The sequence below is a fragment of the Amblyraja radiata genome, chromosome 8 (genome assembly GCF_010909765.2).
Source record: "Amblyraja radiata isolate CabotCenter1 chromosome 8, sAmbRad1.1.pri, whole genome shotgun sequence".
Lineage (NCBI taxonomy): Eukaryota > Metazoa > Chordata > Chondrichthyes > Rajiformes > Rajidae > Amblyraja > Amblyraja radiata.
This window is the reverse complement of record NC_045963.1, coordinates 964,011-981,151: the sequence shown is the minus strand read 5'-3', so window position 1 is coordinate 981,151 and position 17,141 is coordinate 964,011. Positions and strand designations below refer to the sequence as shown.

The 17,141-nt window shown below is 42.1% G+C and overlaps 2 protein-coding genes across 2 annotated transcripts in view; one reads left to right on the top strand and one right to left on the bottom strand.

Annotated features, from left to right (window-relative positions):
* Window positions 1–11,566, top strand: part of sft2d1 (SFT2 domain containing 1) — a 54,498-nt gene extending 42,932 nt beyond the window's left edge. Inside the window, exons 7-8 of the mRNA XM_033025029.1 lie at window positions 7,871–7,900; window positions 10,473–11,566. Coding sequence (XP_032880920.1) covers window positions 7,871–7,900; window positions 10,473–10,512 — 70 coding nt within the window. The 3' untranslated portion in view covers window positions 10,513–11,566. The remainder of the gene's footprint in view (window positions 1–7,870; window positions 7,901–10,472) is intronic.
* Window positions 11,567–15,151: 3,585 nt separating this feature from the next.
* prr18 (proline rich 18) lies at window positions 15,152–16,922 on the bottom strand. The gene has a single exon (XM_033025028.1). The coding sequence runs from the start codon at window positions 16,666–16,668 to the stop codon at window positions 15,991–15,993; it is 678 nt and encodes a 225-aa protein (XP_032880919.1). The 5' UTR covers window positions 16,669–16,922; the 3' UTR covers window positions 15,152–15,990.
* Between the last annotated feature and the right edge of the window lie 219 nt (window positions 16,923–17,141).

Genomic DNA, 17,141 nt, shown 5'->3' with positions numbered 1-17,141 from the left:
ATTTAAGACTGAGGTGAGAAAAACTTTTTCGCCCAGAGAGTTGTGAATTTATGGAATTCCCTGCCACAGAGGGCAGTGGAGGCCAAGTCACTGGATGGATTTAAGAGAGAGTTAGATAGAGCTCTAGGGGCTAGTGGAGTCAAGGGATATGGGGAGAAGGCAGGCACGGGTTATTGATAGGGGATGATCAGCCATGATCACAATGAATGGCGGTGCTGGCTCGAAGGGCCGAATGGCCTCCTCCTGCACCTGTTTTCTATGTTTCTATGTAATAAAATGTCTTTGTCTTCCAACTTCATCGTGTGGAGATTTCCAAACTTTGCTATGCCCCAATTCCACCTCCATTGTCAATTGCTAATTAAAAACAAAGAGAAAAAAAAACTATTGGTTCATTTAATTGTCTACCCTCCTTTAACTTCGAGGGGTTCCCTGCTACTCTGTATATTTGAATTCCAATTGTAAGTGTTATTGAAAGCTAATTTATGCCTTTGTGAGATATTGCAAAACGGCAGCTTGAGTCATTGCTGCATTCTTCAAATATTTTGATGTGGCAACCACTTGTAACCTTGTGAATCCAAAAGCACGGCCAGCAAGCAGCAAGACTTCCTTTGCTAGGTTTGTTTTACAGGCTGCTGTTCATCCTGTTGGAATGCCTGTGGTGGGAGGAGTATGGCAAGAGAGAAATCTCTGCAACAATAGTCTATTGACAAAGTGGGCTTGTGTTTTATTTAAATCAATGCATCCATGAACAGTGCTGTGCAAAAATAAAGCTGCAGAATTGAATAAGACTGGGAAATTCTGGGAAATTAATTTCTAATAAGCGGGATAACGTGCACTAATAAAATGCCCTTTTTATTTTAATGGAAAGAGATTTAAATAGACATTAAAATATATTTTTTAAATGGTACATATGCAATGATTGAATGTCGCCCTTGTGTTGTAATAATCAGGACGGGATACAACATGCTTGATGCAGACTCATCACTATTATATGATATGAACAATATGAGATGCGGAGAGATTTCTTTAGTCAGAGGATGGTGAATCTGTGGAATTCTTTGCCACAGTAGGTTGTGGAGACCATCAGTGGATATTTTTAAGGCAGAGGTAGATAGATTCTTGATTAGTACAGGTGTCAGAGGTTATGGGGAGAAGGCAGGAGAATGGGATTAGGAGGGAGAGAGAGATCAGCCATGATTGAATGGCGGAGTAGACTTGATGGGCCGGGATGGCCTAAGTTCTACTATCACTTGACCTCATGAACAAGGCCCTAGGTTATTCACTTAGTTTTGAGTTGCTGTTTAGATTGGTGTTGGATTTATAGATGAAATATACTAAGATTACCAGTTCTTTTCTAACAGTAGAATATTCCAACTTCCATGTAAGAAGCATTTCAGAATGTATAATCAAACCAAATTTTAGAATCAATTTTTAAAATAATGGTTAACGGTACTCATTAGTCAATGCCTTTTGAATTAAAGAAAAATGGAAGAATTCTGAGAAATTGCAGATTTAGTGAGTGGAATCATGGCAACCAACGATGTGGCGGAAGGAATAGGGATTAATTTAGAATTGGAGAAACCTCTTTGACGATTTACGGAGTTAATGAAAAGCAGCATCCTGAGAACCTTGAACACAAAATTAATAATTTTTAAATGCAACTTTTGGTGGACCAGCAACCAGTTCAATGAATGCTGTCCCCTCAAAACCTCCGGTATTCGAAATCAGGACAATCTATCCACATAACTAATGTCTCTGGGATCATTTTGTAAATCTTTCTGCCCTCTTGCTGAAGCTTGCATCTTTCCTAACAGGAGACCATATTCCACTTCTATAGAGATACTTCATGAGTTCCCAGCTCTTGCCTTGAGTTTGTGATTTGCTCTGGCACTTCAATAAACAATGCACTTATACCCCCATATTTCTTTGTCTTACAATTGTGTCTTTGTTCAAATTGCCTCTTCTTATTCTTACTACCAACATCTCACACTATGCGTATCCCCAGCATTAAACTTTATCTTCCATCTACCCACCAGTGCCTCTATATTTCCATGAAGTATCTTACTTTCCTGCTCACGCTTTGCATGTCAAAAAAAACCTTTTCCTACTAACTTTCAAACCAAAGGAATAACACTCGTATTCTGCTGGGATAGTCTACAATCCAATGATATAAACATTGAATTTGCCAATTTTAGGTAACCCTCCCCTCAGATGTTTTTGCCACCATCCCCTCTCCTGATGCTCTCCTGATTCCCCCTTTTTGTCTCTCCCTCATGGTTCAAACCACCTACTACAAACAAATTTCACCCAAAGATTTCCCACTCCCCCACAGGCTTCACCACCACCTGATACAGGTTCCATCTGCCTTGCATCTCTCCTCTAATGGTTCCCATTATCATCTGCAGTTCCTACCCATTATCACCTTCCTTGTTTATAAGATTCCAGAACTGGCAGCCATTGTGTTCCTGCTCATCACCTCCCAGCAGCTGTCTCCACTTTGGCCTCCCCTCCCCCATCTGCCTCTTTTTTTTAATCTTCGCCTGCCTCCATCATTCACATGCCTCAGCTTTCCAACTCCATCCCTCCCAACATCCATTCCTCCCTACCTCCACATACCTGTCATCTTACACTCTTTGTATAGGAAGAAACTAAAGATGCTGTTTTTTACACCAAAGATGGACACAAAATGCTGAAATAACTCAGCAGGCCAGGCAGAAGGAATGGGTGACATTTCAGGTCGAGACCCTTCTTCAGACTCGAGTCAAATTGTCACCCGTTTCTTCTCTCCAGGGATGCTGCCTGTCCTGCTGAGTTACTACAACATTTTATGTCTATCTTACATTCCTTGTTAGTTCACCAAACCCCTCACTTCTATTTCATCACTCCCCCTCTCTATTGGCCATCTCCCCTCTGCACTAATGTAAGGTTTTGATCCAAAATGTCCTTTCCACCCACAGTTGCTGTTTGACCTGCTAAGTACCTCCAGCAGATTGTTGCTCCAGATACCTGCATCTGCAATCTCTTGTCTCCTATCTTTCACCACTATTTTAATTGTTTCCAATTGTGTTCTCTGAACACTTGCGCTCGATCTACAGAGGCCTACTAGGCCTCACGGTTGCTAACCATTTTAACTCCCCTCTCTACATTCCCATACTGACCTGTCAGTCCTGGGGTCCTTGATTGCCAGAGTTAGGCCACACTCAAATGGAGGAACAGCACCTCGTTTTCTGTTTGGGTAGCTTCCACCCCAACAGTACAAACATTGAATTTTCCAATGCTAGGTAACCTAATACTAACCACACCTCCCTCCTTTCTCCCCCCCCCCCCCCCCCCCCCCCCCCCCCCCCCCCCCCCCCTTCCCTATGCCCTGAACCTTATTTCACCCCCCACTACTCTTCTCTGCCTAGGTCTTTATTCTCTGGAGCGCAGAAGGTTAAGGGGGGACTTGATAGAGGTCTTTAAAATGATGAGAGGGATAGACAGAGTTGATGTGGACAAGCTTTTCCCTTTGAGAATAGGGAAGATTCAAACAAGAGGACATGACTTCAGAATTAAGGGACAGAAGTTTAGGGGTAACATGAGGGGGAACTTCTTTACTCAGAGAGTGGTAGCGGTGTGGAATGAGCTTCCAGTGGAAGTGGTGGAGGCAGGTTCGATGGTATCATTTAAAAATAAATTGGATAGGCATATGGATGAGAAGGGAATGGAGGGTTATGGTATGAGTGCAGGCAGGTGGGACTAAGGGAAAATAATTGTTCGGCACGGACTTGTAGGGCCGAGATGGCCTGTTTCCGTGCTGTAATTGTTATATGGTTATATGGAAATGATCAGCAGTTTAGGGAGCACCAGTGGAGAGGCAAATGTTCAGTTAATATTACAAGCATTCACTTAATTCGCTTTGGCAGCTTACAGCCCAGCGGTATGAATATTGATTTTTCTAACTGCAAGTAACCCCTGCATTCCCTCTCTCTCCATCCCTCCCCCACCCAAGTCGCACCAGCTTCTCGTTTTCACCCAACAAACAGCTAACAATGGCCTGTTTCCTTTATCATCATTACTTTTTTGCATATCTTTTATTCATTGTTGAATGATTGATTGTTGATTTTTTTTTGTGAGTATGTGTGTGTATATATATATGTGAACAGAATGCTGGAGAAACTCAGCGGGTGAGGCAGCATCTATGGAGCAAAGGAATAGGCGACATTTTGGGTCGAGACTCTTCCGCAGACTGATGTGGGGGTGGGGGTGCAGGAAGAAGAAAGGAAGACGTGGAGACAGTAGGCTATGGGGGAGCCGGAAATGGTCAGGGGAAGGAGGGAGAAAGTAAGGACTACCTGAAATTGGAGAAGTCAATGTTCATACCGCTGGGGTGTCAACGACCCAAGCGAAATATGAGGTAGCAATGTTACAAAATTTTGAGATTTAAAAAATCAAGTCTGTAATTTATCCCATCAGATAAAGCATTAAAATAAGTTTAATTTGACACCTAATTCACTTTCATATCTCATGTATTAAAAAAGTTATGGCCATTTTCATACTCGGAAATTAGCATCTTGTTCCCTATTGATTTTCTATGGACATAACAAAAAAGCTGTGATCGTGGACAGTCAAAAGCCCATAACTTTCTTAAAAATTAAGAGAACTGAATGAAATTTTCAGTTATCATAGATTGAACCATTCTGAAACAAATATAAAATAATCTTACTTGGATGACCTGAAATTAAAGCATATAATTAGTTAGTTACCCAAGTGTAGCTAATTTCAAACTTCAATTACTAATCTAAACATCTATCCATTTCTTAATAAATGATTAACATTTTTAAATAGCCTAAGTGTGCAAATAATATTCATAAATAATTGACAATAAAACATGATTTTTAAATCTCATTTACATTAATTTATAGGCCAAATGGAAGGAATTTAGTGTTCAATTGCTGTAAATTAAAGTGCATTTAAATCAGCTTTCTAGTGGGATCCTGTGAACGCGCTGGTTTAGAACGTTCACATTGCGGTAGATTTGTGCCCCCAAATGCCCAGAAAAATACTGCGGGATATAATGGGGCCAAAATGAGCTACTCGCAATATTAAACTTTGTATAAAGGGATCTTAAGAAGCCCTTTTTAATGTAAAAATAAGCTACATACCTTCTGTGGTTTGCTCTATGCGACCCTGACGGCTGTCGGTGGTCGCGGGTTTATAGATTGATTTTTAAACTACTATAACTATTATCCAAGGCCTTTAAAACTAATAATAGCTTTTGCGATGGGGTCTTCCAGCGATTTTTCGTTAATAATTAACAACGCTGAACATCTTCGATTTGAACAGCCTAGAGAAAATCGCGTTTTAAACCCGCCCCCTCTAAACGGCGTCAAAATCGCGCACACCCGCAGCGACAGATTTTCAGCGACGCTTCAGGTAGGCTTTGCAACATACCTATATGAGGTGCTCCAATTTGCGGTGGGCCTCTGGCCATGGAGGAGGCCCAGGACAGAAAGGTCGGATTCAGAATGGGAGGGGGGGTTGGAGTGCTGAGCCACTGGAAGATCAGGTTGGTTAATGCGAACTGAGCGGAGGTGTTGGGCGAAGCTATCGCCGAGCTTGCGCCTGGTCTCACCGATGTAGAGCAGTTGACACCTAGAACAGTGAATGCAATAGATGAGGTTGGAGGAGGTGCAGGTGAACCTCTGCCTCACATGGAAAGTCTGCTTGGGTCCTTGGATGGAGTCGAGGGGGGAGGTAAAGCAACAAGTGTAGCATTTTGTGCGGTTGTAAGGGAAAGTACCAGGAGAGGGGGTGGGGAGTGGCGAATTGACCAGGGGATTACGGATGGAGAGGTCTCTGCGTGTGTGTGTGTGCGTGCGTGTGTGTCTTCTCTCGTCTATCATTGTAAACATATTCTGTTGTCAAAGTAAATTTCATTCCTCACATGCACGTTACATGCAGTGAAATGAATTTGCCAGCAGTGATACATTTAAAAGAACACACAATACACAATAAGATTTAACACAAACACCCACCGCAGCATTCTTCACTGGTGGAAGGCACAAAGTTCAGCCAGTGGGCGGGGCCATGAACGGTCGAACACACTCCGTGGCTTGGAGTGCCCGAATCGGCACTTTCCTACCGGAGTCCGTCGCTTCAGGATATTATAGACCGGTGGACGGAGCTCTTCTCTGGCGATCCCTAACGAGGGATCCCGGGCTCCGGATGGTAAGTCCACAACCCGCCCGTGGCTAGAAGCTCCGCAGACCACAGCCCCACGATGTCAACGACAGCAGGCCAGCAATCGGAGCACTCCTCTCTGGCGACTCCCGGCAAGGGTTCACCCACTCCGCGATCGAATGTCCACGCTGCGCCTGCTGCCGATGTTCTGGGCCCAACTCCGGGAAAGACCATTCCAATTGGTGATGTTAGGCCGCGAGGGAGGCGACATGGAAAAAGTAGAAATAACGAACACGTTGCTGGCAGGGCAGCCGTCTCGCAGCGCCCCCACCGACCTTTAAAACATTCTTGACTCTTCACTCTTATCTCTCTACATCATTGTCTATATCTCTTGTTTCCCTTTCCCCTGACTAGTCTGAAGAAGGGTCTCAACCCGAAACGTCACCCATTCCATCTTTCCAGAGATGCTGCCTGTCCCCCCGCTGAGTTACTCCAGCTTTTTGTGTCTATCTTCAGTTTAAACCAGCATCTGCAGTTCCTTCCCTCACATCACTTAATCCATGCATGTTTTCTAATGTTTCCCAGCTTTGATCAAAGGTTGTCAACCTGAAATGCTTTCCCACAGATTCTGCCTGACCTGGATATTTTTTGTTTTTGTTTCAGATAGCAAATGCTATTTTTCTAATCTGTTGTCTTTGTTTGTTTGACTTTGATGTTTGCGGGATCGTGCAGTGTGCATTTTGCCTTCTGTGTTTGTATATGACAGTAGCAATTACATTTAGTTCTTTATTAACTCTATAATGTTTTAGGACAGTCAGCCAGAGATGCTGCCTGACCCACTGAGTTAGTGCAGCATTTTGTATTCTACAGCAGAACTTGATGGCCAAAGGCTTGCTTCAGTACTGCATCTCTCTACGACTTTATGACTCTAATATCCTGAAATTATGAAAGGTGTCAAAAAGTTGTGACTTGCTTTATTCCTTAGAGGCAACATTGGAACACTGCCAAAGCTTATGCTCCAGTACAACACTGAGGGAGTGCTGCTTTGTGTGGATTTTTTTAAAGGGGACATTTAGCTGAGGTTTTGAACATTTTTGATGGATATTGTAGATCTATGTGATTATTCAAAGTGTAGCAAGAAATATCTCCTGCTATCCTATCCAATATTCCTGTCCCAATTAATAGTTCCAAAACAAATCATCTGATCATTTTCCTAATTTGCTTTCTGCTATTTTTTTTAATCAGGGTTTGTTTATCCCTTCCGGTCTATAATCTGGTGCACTGTTCTTTGCATGTAAAATTCACTATTGTTTTTCAACACTAGAAATCATGCAGCATTTTTCCTTTCTAGGGTACAGAGGGTGGAAATGAGCCAGATAACAGGGTGTCCTTCAATTGAATTCCATCTGTGCATATTTATTAAATATTAAGGATACTTATTCTTAAGTTATTAAATATCAAAGAATGTAAAGAAGTATGTGTATTTTTATTGAACTAATATAAATGTTTCCTAATAATAGTGGGGGGTTTTACATTGAACCACCCTGAACAATTGGTTTGTGCTGGAGTATGATGTTTATTCAGCTTAATTTAAGTGTAAAATATTTATAGTATTATGAAATGTGTGTTCAACCCTTTCATAATGATAGATAGATTACCGTCAAAGCTTATTCAGATTTCTCAAGATTTGTCCTAATTTTCTTTTCAGGTACAGCCTGTCATATATTCCTTTTGCAAGGTGAGTCCTTGGAAAAACTGTTTTTGGCTGTGCATGTAGTGACTGAGCATTCATAGCCTCCTGAAGTGTAGATTCCTTTGCTTTCTGACCTAATTGAAGAATATTTTCCTCATCTTAATGTTAAATGCATGGACTGTAGTTCTCCACTTTATCATGGGTAAATGCACAGCCTTTCAAGAAATAATCCTTCAAAAGTCTTGTTTCTCCCCCATTTAGGGGCGTAAAGTTGGGGGACACATTATGGGTTATGGGGAGAAGGCAGGAGAATGGGGTAGAAAGGGAAAGATGGATCAGCCATGATTTAATGGCGGAGTTGACTTGATGGGCCGAATGGCCTTATTCTGCTCCTAGAACATGAAATTATGGGTTGAACATCATTTGAAAGAAGGACTAGGATGCAAGATCAAAGAATGTATTGGGTCTGGATGTCAATATCTTGAAAACCAGTGAATATCTCTGGAGGTGAAATTCTGCCTTCACACAAATTGTGTTGTATAGTGTGGTGGTGCTTAGGTGCTAAATGGGAAGGATACAGTGCCCTCCATAATGTTTGGGACAAAGACCCATCATTTATTTATTTGCCTCTGTCCTCCACAATTTGAGATTTGTAATAGAAAAAAGCACATGTGGTTAAAGTGCACGTTGACAGATTTTATTAAAGGGTATTTTTTATACATTTTGGTTTCACCATGTAGAAATTACAGCTTTCATTTACATGACATTGCTGTGTCCCAAATATTATGGTGCCCTGAAATGGGGGGGGACATGGTATAAACACAGCTGTAATTTCTATATGGTGAAACCAAAATGTATAAAAATGGCCTTTATTAAAATCTGACAATGTGCACTTTAATCACATATGATTATTTTTTTTCTATTACAAATCTCAAATTGTGGAGTACAGAGGCAAATAAATAAATGCAGTTCAAAGCAGGGTGCAGTGAGGCATTGATTGCCTTCCACTATAATGGAATTATAAGTTACTGCCATCGGTAATTAATTGACTTGGTAATATCTTCAAACCTTGATTCAGAGAGGAGACAAGAAAGACTTGCTAGGAGAAATACAAAGCTACCTTAAAGTGAAGGTAGGATCGAGGGTAATGTGCGTGTTTGACCGTGAAAGTAGCATCCAACACTTAATCATGCTCATTCATTCGGGCTTAGCTTGGATTTAACCAGGATCATTTATCTCTAGATTTAAATGTGGAGCCCAAAAATGATCAAACGGTCTGCATTTCACAGGTGTGGTTGAAAGCAATATTTAACTCAGAGTAGCACGTGAATTAAAAGGTGCAACATGGACCATTGGTAAAAATTGGTGGCAATAAATCACAGAAAGCTTTGCTTTTCCTTGCACAACATGTGTGCAGATTCTGTTTATTTTCTTTTATGAGCCATTTGATACTAAATACAATGACTTTGCTGCAGTTGTGATGTATCAGCAAAAAAAAATAATAAAAATAATATTTTATTGTGTGTATCTTTAAAATAATTATTAAGTTGCTTGGACAAGTTCAGTAAGTTTAAGCACAGTAATTATAAAGGGAAGAAAGACAAATCCACCTCTGAATGGAAGGAATGGGTGACGTTTTGGGTCAAGACACTTCTTCAGACTGAGACACAGATATGGAAGGGTAAGGTGTGAAAACGAGACATGAAAGGGAATGAGGATCAAGGAAAAGGTAGAATAGATCATTGTTAGCTGGGGTAGATGAAGCATATAAAGATAACATTTAATCAAGGGGATAGTTAGATTGGTCAGAGGACTAGGATGGGGGAGGGATGGAGAGAGGGAGAAAGCAAGGGTTACTTGAAGATGGAGAAATCAATATTCATACTGCTGGGTTGTAAGTTGCCCAAGCAAAATATAAGGTGCTGTTCCTCCAATTAGCATTGGGCCTCGCTCAGACAGTGGAGGAGGTCCAGGACAGAAAGGTCAAGACTTGAGACATCACCTATTCCTTCTCTCCAGAGATGCTTCAGCTTTTTGTGTCCATCTAAGGTCAGTATGGGAATGGGAGGGGGAGTTAAAGTGTTTAGCAACCAGGAGATTGTGTAGGTCTAGGCGAGCTCAGCGGAAGTGTTCAGCGAGACGATTGCCGAGCCTGTGCTTGGTCTCACTGATTTATAGGAGTCCACACCTGGAATAACAGATACAGTGGATGGCGTTGGAGGAGGTGCGAGTGAACCTCTGCCTCACCTGAAAGGACTGTCAGGATCCTTGGACGGAGCCAAGGGAGGAGGTATAGGGGACAGGTGTTGTATCTCTTGCGGTTGCAGGGGAAGGTACATACAGCTCACATGTTTTAAATCTGTTTTTGCTTTGAACTTCCAACATCAGAATTTTTTTGCACCAATCTCACAAATCCTATTGAGCAACCAAGATCGTCTGCTGTTTCCATAGTTTTAGCACAATTAGTTAGGTATGTTGTTTGTCTACCATATTCCTTACTGCAATTTTGCCCTATAACAGTGACTACATTTGAAAAGTACTTATTCCTGAGGTAATGAAAAGCACAATATTTGTAAGCTATTCTGTGACTTACGAATTCTTTTCGGTTACCTTTCAGAGATGCTATAATAAAGTGTTGCACCTCTTGCATTGGATAAGTCCAGGAAGAAGGAAAAACTTGTTAAATCCCAAGACTCTTTCCAATGGCTCTTTGTGGCCACGGAGAAAGATCTACAGACTGCATATTTTGTTACTTTGGTAACTAAGTACCACGTATTTGTTTATTTTGATGTATTACAAAGAAAATGATGTAATATTTTGTTTTTTAAATCTCTACTGCACATTACTGATTATACTGAACCAAAGAATCAAGCCTTCATCCTTTTACAAGGAATTTCTATCTCTAAAAGTAATTATTTCACATTTGATACCATTCTGATGCATTTACCTTACTTATGCCTTAAATTGCTGTGCTGATGTGATAAATAAATTCTACTGATACATTTGTGTAAAGCTAATATAATTATAATGAACATGTATTTTGCAATGACTAAAACTGTGTGCCACTTTGTGCTGAATATTCCTATTACTAGAAATGAGCCTGTTTATAAAATTTGAAGCAGCATTTCACTTAATTAAAGATCCGCCAATTAATTAAAATTGCGTAGTTGTGAGTTTTATTGAACTATTTTCTTGCAGCCAGAAAGGGTGCTAAGTTATTTAAAATTGCAAATGCAAGAAAGTGTTATTACTGTATGAAGAATAATTTTTCTTTGACTTCCATTCATTCAAAACCTTTGAATTGCAGTATGAAATATTTAGTTTATATCCATAAAGCTAACGTTTTAAAAGCAGAATTAAGTTGTTTCAGAAGTGAAATCTTAGTGGAGTCAATTTATACTAAACTTCAAAATACTTACCTCTCTTGTACATATGATATGGTTTGATTAGGGGCAGCGATACTGCACCTTTGCTTTATACTTATTCCTTGATCTCTTCCCTCTCTTCACCTTGAGAGAGCTTTCAAACATTCCATTAATCTTTAGGGTAGAGGACGGCAGGGGACTGGATTAGAGGGTCCCCAAGTTCAAATGTAGATATTGAAGGAGCAGAATGTGCTACTGGCAACATTGTTTTTCTGCATTCAAAGTTTGAATTGTTTCTGTTACATTTGGTGCATTTGCAAATAAATAAAAATGGACAAAAATGAAAGTAATGCAAATGTCTTTTTTTTAAATAAATACTGACTTTGAAGAATCCAGAGAAGGGAAGTATCCATTGAGTATGGTTCCCTTTCAAACATTCCTATCCCTTATTGTACAAACCCCTATTGTAAATTGTCTGTTTTATTATCGGGACTCTGTCAATTGAATCACAAGACATAAGGAATAGGAGTAGAATTAGGCCATTCGCCCCATCAAGTCTACTCCACCATGGCTGATCTATCTCTTACTCCTAATCCCATTCTCCTGCCTTCTCCCCATAACCTCTGACACCTGTACTAATCAAGAATCTATCTATCTCTGCCTGAAAATTATTCAGAATGATTTTGTTTTGCTGTGGATGAACTGCACTCCGATTCCATCGACTGTTTAATCAACTATCTTTTCATCTTTAATATGACAACTAATCAACATCTGCAAGGTGTTGTGGTTGGTTGGGGGAGGGGGGGGGGGGAGGGGGGGGGGGGGGGGAGGGGGGGGGGGGGGGAGGGGGGGGGGGGGGGGAGGAGGGGGGGGGGGGGGAGGAGGGGGGGGGGGGGAGGGGGGGGGGGGGGGGGGGGGGAGGGAGGGGGGGGGGGAAGAGAAATGTGTTCAACTTAAAGAACAAAAAAAAATTAAAGCAAGAATAGCTCAAATGGCCATTTGGGCCTGCTCCACCATTGAATAGATAATCTTGTACACACCATTTCTGCCTATCCCTGATAATCCTTAATTACCCTTTGGAACAAAACTTTGTCAAATTCCTCACAAAAGAAACAGTCATGATCCTCACAAAGGCCACCCTTTATTCTAAAACTGTTTTCTATTTTCAGTTGCCCATTGAGAAGATAGTCAGTTTCTATCTTGTCAAACCTCTTCAGAATTGGTTCTACTTTCTTCTGAACACTAAGACCAACATTCGATTTGCTTTTGTAATTACTTGCTATGCCTGCCTGCTAACATTTTCATGCAGGAAGATAGTGAGTGTGTTTGGTGCCACAACTTTGTGGTCTCTTATCATTTAAACAAATATTCTGATTTACCTCCAGGCAAACCTTGCATTTTTCAACTAAATCTACCTGTATCCATTTGTACATTCTGCGTCCCCTTCATAATTTGTTTTTCAAGCCGCTTCATTTAATCAAATTTGGCTGAAATATAGTTAGTCCATGTGATAAATGTGAGGTTCCACTATGGTATCAAAAACAGGAAGGCAGATTACTATCTAAATGGCATCAAGTTGGGAAAAGGGGAAGTACAACGGAATCTGGGGGGTCCTTCTTCATCAGTCTATGAAAGTAAGAATGCAGGTACAGCAGGCAGTGAAGAAAGCAAATGGCATGTCGGCCTTTATAACAAGAGGAGTCAAGTATAGGAGCAAAGAGGTCCTTCTGCAGTTGTACAGGGCCCTAGTGAAACCACACCTGTAGTATTGTGTGCAGTTTTGGTCCCCTAATTGGAGGAAGGACATTCTTGCTATTGAGGGAGTGCAGTGTAGGTTTACAAGGTTAATTCCCGGGATGCCGGGACTGTCATATGCTGAGAGAATGGAACGGCTGGGCTTGTACACTCTGGAAATTAGAAGGATGAGAGGAGATCTTATTGAAACATATGATTGTTAAGGGCTTGGACACGCTAGAGGCAGGAAACATGTTCCCGATGTTGGGGGAGTTCAGAACCAGGGGCCACAGTTTAAGAATAAGGGGCAAGCCATTTAGAACGGACGAGGAAACACTTTTTCTCACAGAGAGTTGTGAATCTGTGGAATTCTCTGCCTCGAGGGCAGTGGAGGCTGGTTCTCTGGATACCTTCAAGAGAGAGCTAGATAGGGCCCTTAAAGATAGCGGAGTCAGGGGATATCGGGAGAAGGCAGGAACGGGGTACTGATTGAGGATGATCAGCCATGATTACATTGAATGGCAGTGCTGGCTCGAAGGGCCGAATGGCCTACTCCTGCACCTATTGTCAAACCTTAATCTGGGTGAATATTTTAGACCTAAAACTATCAACTCTTTCCTGTGCAGTGGCTTTGCATTTAACTTCTTATTGAAAATCACCTGGCATTTCAAGTACACCACATCCACTTGATTTGATTTGAAGACACTTCTTGTTCTTTCCTCACCTTGTTCATTACAGGCTGAGAATTCCAATATATTTTTCACTTTCCTTCTATAAAACCATGTTTATATTACACTTTCTAAATGCCTTGCTACTTAATAGATTCCACTACTTTCCTCAATGACCAATACTTTGCTGTGTTCTGTTTCTGACCCTTTTCTTGAGGAATGGCTATACATTTGTAGTTTTCCAGACTGCTGTGGAGGCACTCGTTGTGATCGTCCTATCTCTTGTCACTTCTTATGACCGAAGAATGCAAGTCATCCAGTCCAAGAGATGAAAACCATAAACTGCAGATACTTTTACTGAAATAAAAACACCATTTGCTGGAAGCAGATCAGACATGCAATTCGCCTGTTCTAGATGTTTCCAACATTTTCTGCTTTTATAGTAAGTCTGGATGTTGGCAGTATTTGGTCCTACTGATAATTTCATTGCGTGCTGGTGATTGCTTTAAATTCCACCCTTTTGCCCAAAGATGTTCTATTATTTTCGGCCTGCTTTTAATGCCTTCATGAAAACAAATGAAATATTTCCATATTTCACATTAATTCACCATTTTTGCAGGGCCAGCATTTACCTTAACTGCTCTCTTTGTCTCAATGCAGTTTCTCCCTCCTTTTTCACTTATCCTTTCATAGCAAAGAATGCGGGATCTTCTTCCGACCAGCAATGTTTGCATGTGGGGTTTTTTCCAATTTGGTCCCCACCACCACCCATCCCGAGTTAGCTATGAATAGATTATTTTTGTAGGACTGTTTTCAGAATGGAAAATTATGAAATACATAAGTTTCTTAAACCACTGCTTATTGAGATTACCTTACACATTTTTTAATCCAGTTGACAATAGTCGACTGCCTTTTTTGGAAATGCTTTTAAGACTACTTTCAGACCGGTTTGGCGTTCTTTAAATGAATGAGAAACATTACGATCATTCTATCCCAGAGGATCCCTTATAACATGATTACCAGTTTTCATTAATATTTTCTTGATGCATACTAGATCTAACGTTGTCCTTCTCTCGCCCCTACATATTTCCACTGTGTATTTGCAGTCAGAAAATCAAAATATACTGCATGAATAGGAGACAATAAATTAAGAATCTATGAAGATTAAAATCATCCACAACTATCGTGTAATTTATTTGCAAACAATATGTTGATTTATACTCTTCGAGGTTTATTTTTTAGATTATACTCAAAAATGTCTAATCCTATTAGCAGTAACTGGATAGCCAATTATATCTTCTTGTTATTTTCTATCCACATTTCCAAGTCAACAATTCCTCAAAATGTTCCACTAGTTCCCTATGGTATTCTCTTACCCAATTTGAATAATTTAGGAAGTTGTTCTAAATGGAAAGTTTTTCGACAACCATTTTAGAAACGAGATGTGTGAATTGATCTCAATGAACAGTGTATTTAAATTTCTATTATATACACGCGTGTGGTTTCGCCAATTTATGAAATACCAGGAATACAAAGGAATTACTTTTATTAAAAAACGTATGCAATAAATGGTACACTGGCTAACTAAAATGTTCCATGTAAATGAAAAATTACTGTACAATTTGAGCAGTTATACATGTTGCCAGCAACTAGTAGCTACAAAAATAAACGTTTACTCATTGTCCACTTTTCGATTTTTCTCTCCAGTGCACGCCCATTCCAGTTCCTGAAAAGAGTGGCTCATCTAGAAATTGGGTTGGTATTAGAAACACGGTGTAATTCATTTAAACATCTTGTGTCCAAATTACGGTTCCAACCCCCCGGCCATGTTAACATGCACGGTGGCTTCAGATTTTGTGAATCAGGGATCGATCAGGCAGTACTTGCGTGTTTAGATGTCGCAGAAAACATTACATTAAACGTTTAAACCGAAAATAGACACAAAACGCTGGAGCGACTCAGCGGGACAAGCAGTATTTCTGGAGAGAAGGAATGGGCAAGCTTTCGGGTCGAGACCCTTCCTCCAACAATTGGTTATCTTGCTGTTCATGTAGCTCTTTTTTTTTTGAAACATTCATGCAACAATTTCTCTCGAGACGGTATCCCAGGTGTTTAGTTTGCAGAACAGTGGTAGACACAAAATGCTGGAGTAACTCAGCGGGACAGGCAACATCTCTGGAGAGAAGTAATGAATGATGTTTCCAGATCTTCAGCCCATTCCTTCTCTCCAGAGATGCTGTCTGACCCGCTGAGTTACTCCAGCATTTTGTGTCTATCTTAACCGGCAGAAACCAGCATCTGCAGTTCCTTCCTTCAGTGGTGGTTGGAAGTACATGTGGTTGAAGACAAGGTGGTCTTGCAGCAGCAGTTAGCTGGCAAGCTGGGGTAGCCCAGGCTGCCTGGTCGTCGGCCCACGGGCGTTCTCCACTCCCTGCAGCCACTCCAGGCACTTGTGTAGCACCGAGCGGTCGGGCGGCCCGCCGTCCTCCTCGTACTCCACGTCGTCGTACTTGTGCTGCTCGTTGAGCAGCGAGATCTTCAGCAAGCTGCCCACGTCGGCCGGGGGTGGCTCGGCCGGACAGCAAGGCGGTGCTTTCCCCCTGGGCCGGGCTGTGAGCCGATGCTGCTGCTGTTGCTGCAGCCGCCGCTCCAGGTTGCGCTTCTGGATGACCAGCACGGCCTCGGGGGTCAGGCTGAGAGAGAAGCGTTGCTGCTCAGCCTCGCCCGCTCCGGCGCCAGCTGGGCTGCTGCTCTTCCCGGCGGTGGAGGGCGGAGAGCTGGCACACGAACCGCCCGCTGTCCTGGGGGGCAACAAGCGCTGCTGCTGTTGCTGCTGCTCCTGCTGTTGCGGCCGCCGCACACCGCCCAGCTGGAAAGCTGCCTTGGGCCATGAGTGGGAAAAGCTCGGCGCCGCCGCCGGCTGGGGGGTGGGCGGCTGCGGCGGCTGCACTTTCTTCTTCGGTGCCCGCCTGGGCTCCTGCTGTTTGCCTGGGCTGCGGATCGGGGGGAAAGGCACCGCGCTCCTGGCTGGGATCTCCGTCTTCATTCTGCAAGACAAGGTGCAGCCAGATTCTCCAGCCCGCCGCCACCGGCCACTTTATAGAGGCAGGGTGGGCGGATCAGCGCGAAAACTGTCACTAAATTTGGCCACTGGACGGCGGCCCGAGTCCGGGGGGCGGAGACACGGTTAAGTGGCCAAGACCCTGGTTCGGCCCCGGCTCAAAAACCACCGCCCACACACAGCTTTGCAGCAAAGATCCCATAGCGGAGCTCTGCGATAAGATCTTTCATCTGCAGTTCCTTCCTACACAGCTTTATTACCTCATGTGTTTCATTCGAGTGGTAAGAACACAACGGGGGTAATTGTTAGACTTTAAAATAGTTTGCACCCGCGCCTTCCAACCTAAGAAATTAGATCCCCAGATACTAGATTAAATAGCAGAAATTAATTACACAGCATTTGCTGCACTAAGTTACAAACAGTCGACGTGGTATTAGTTACCACTTGTATCACTCAGT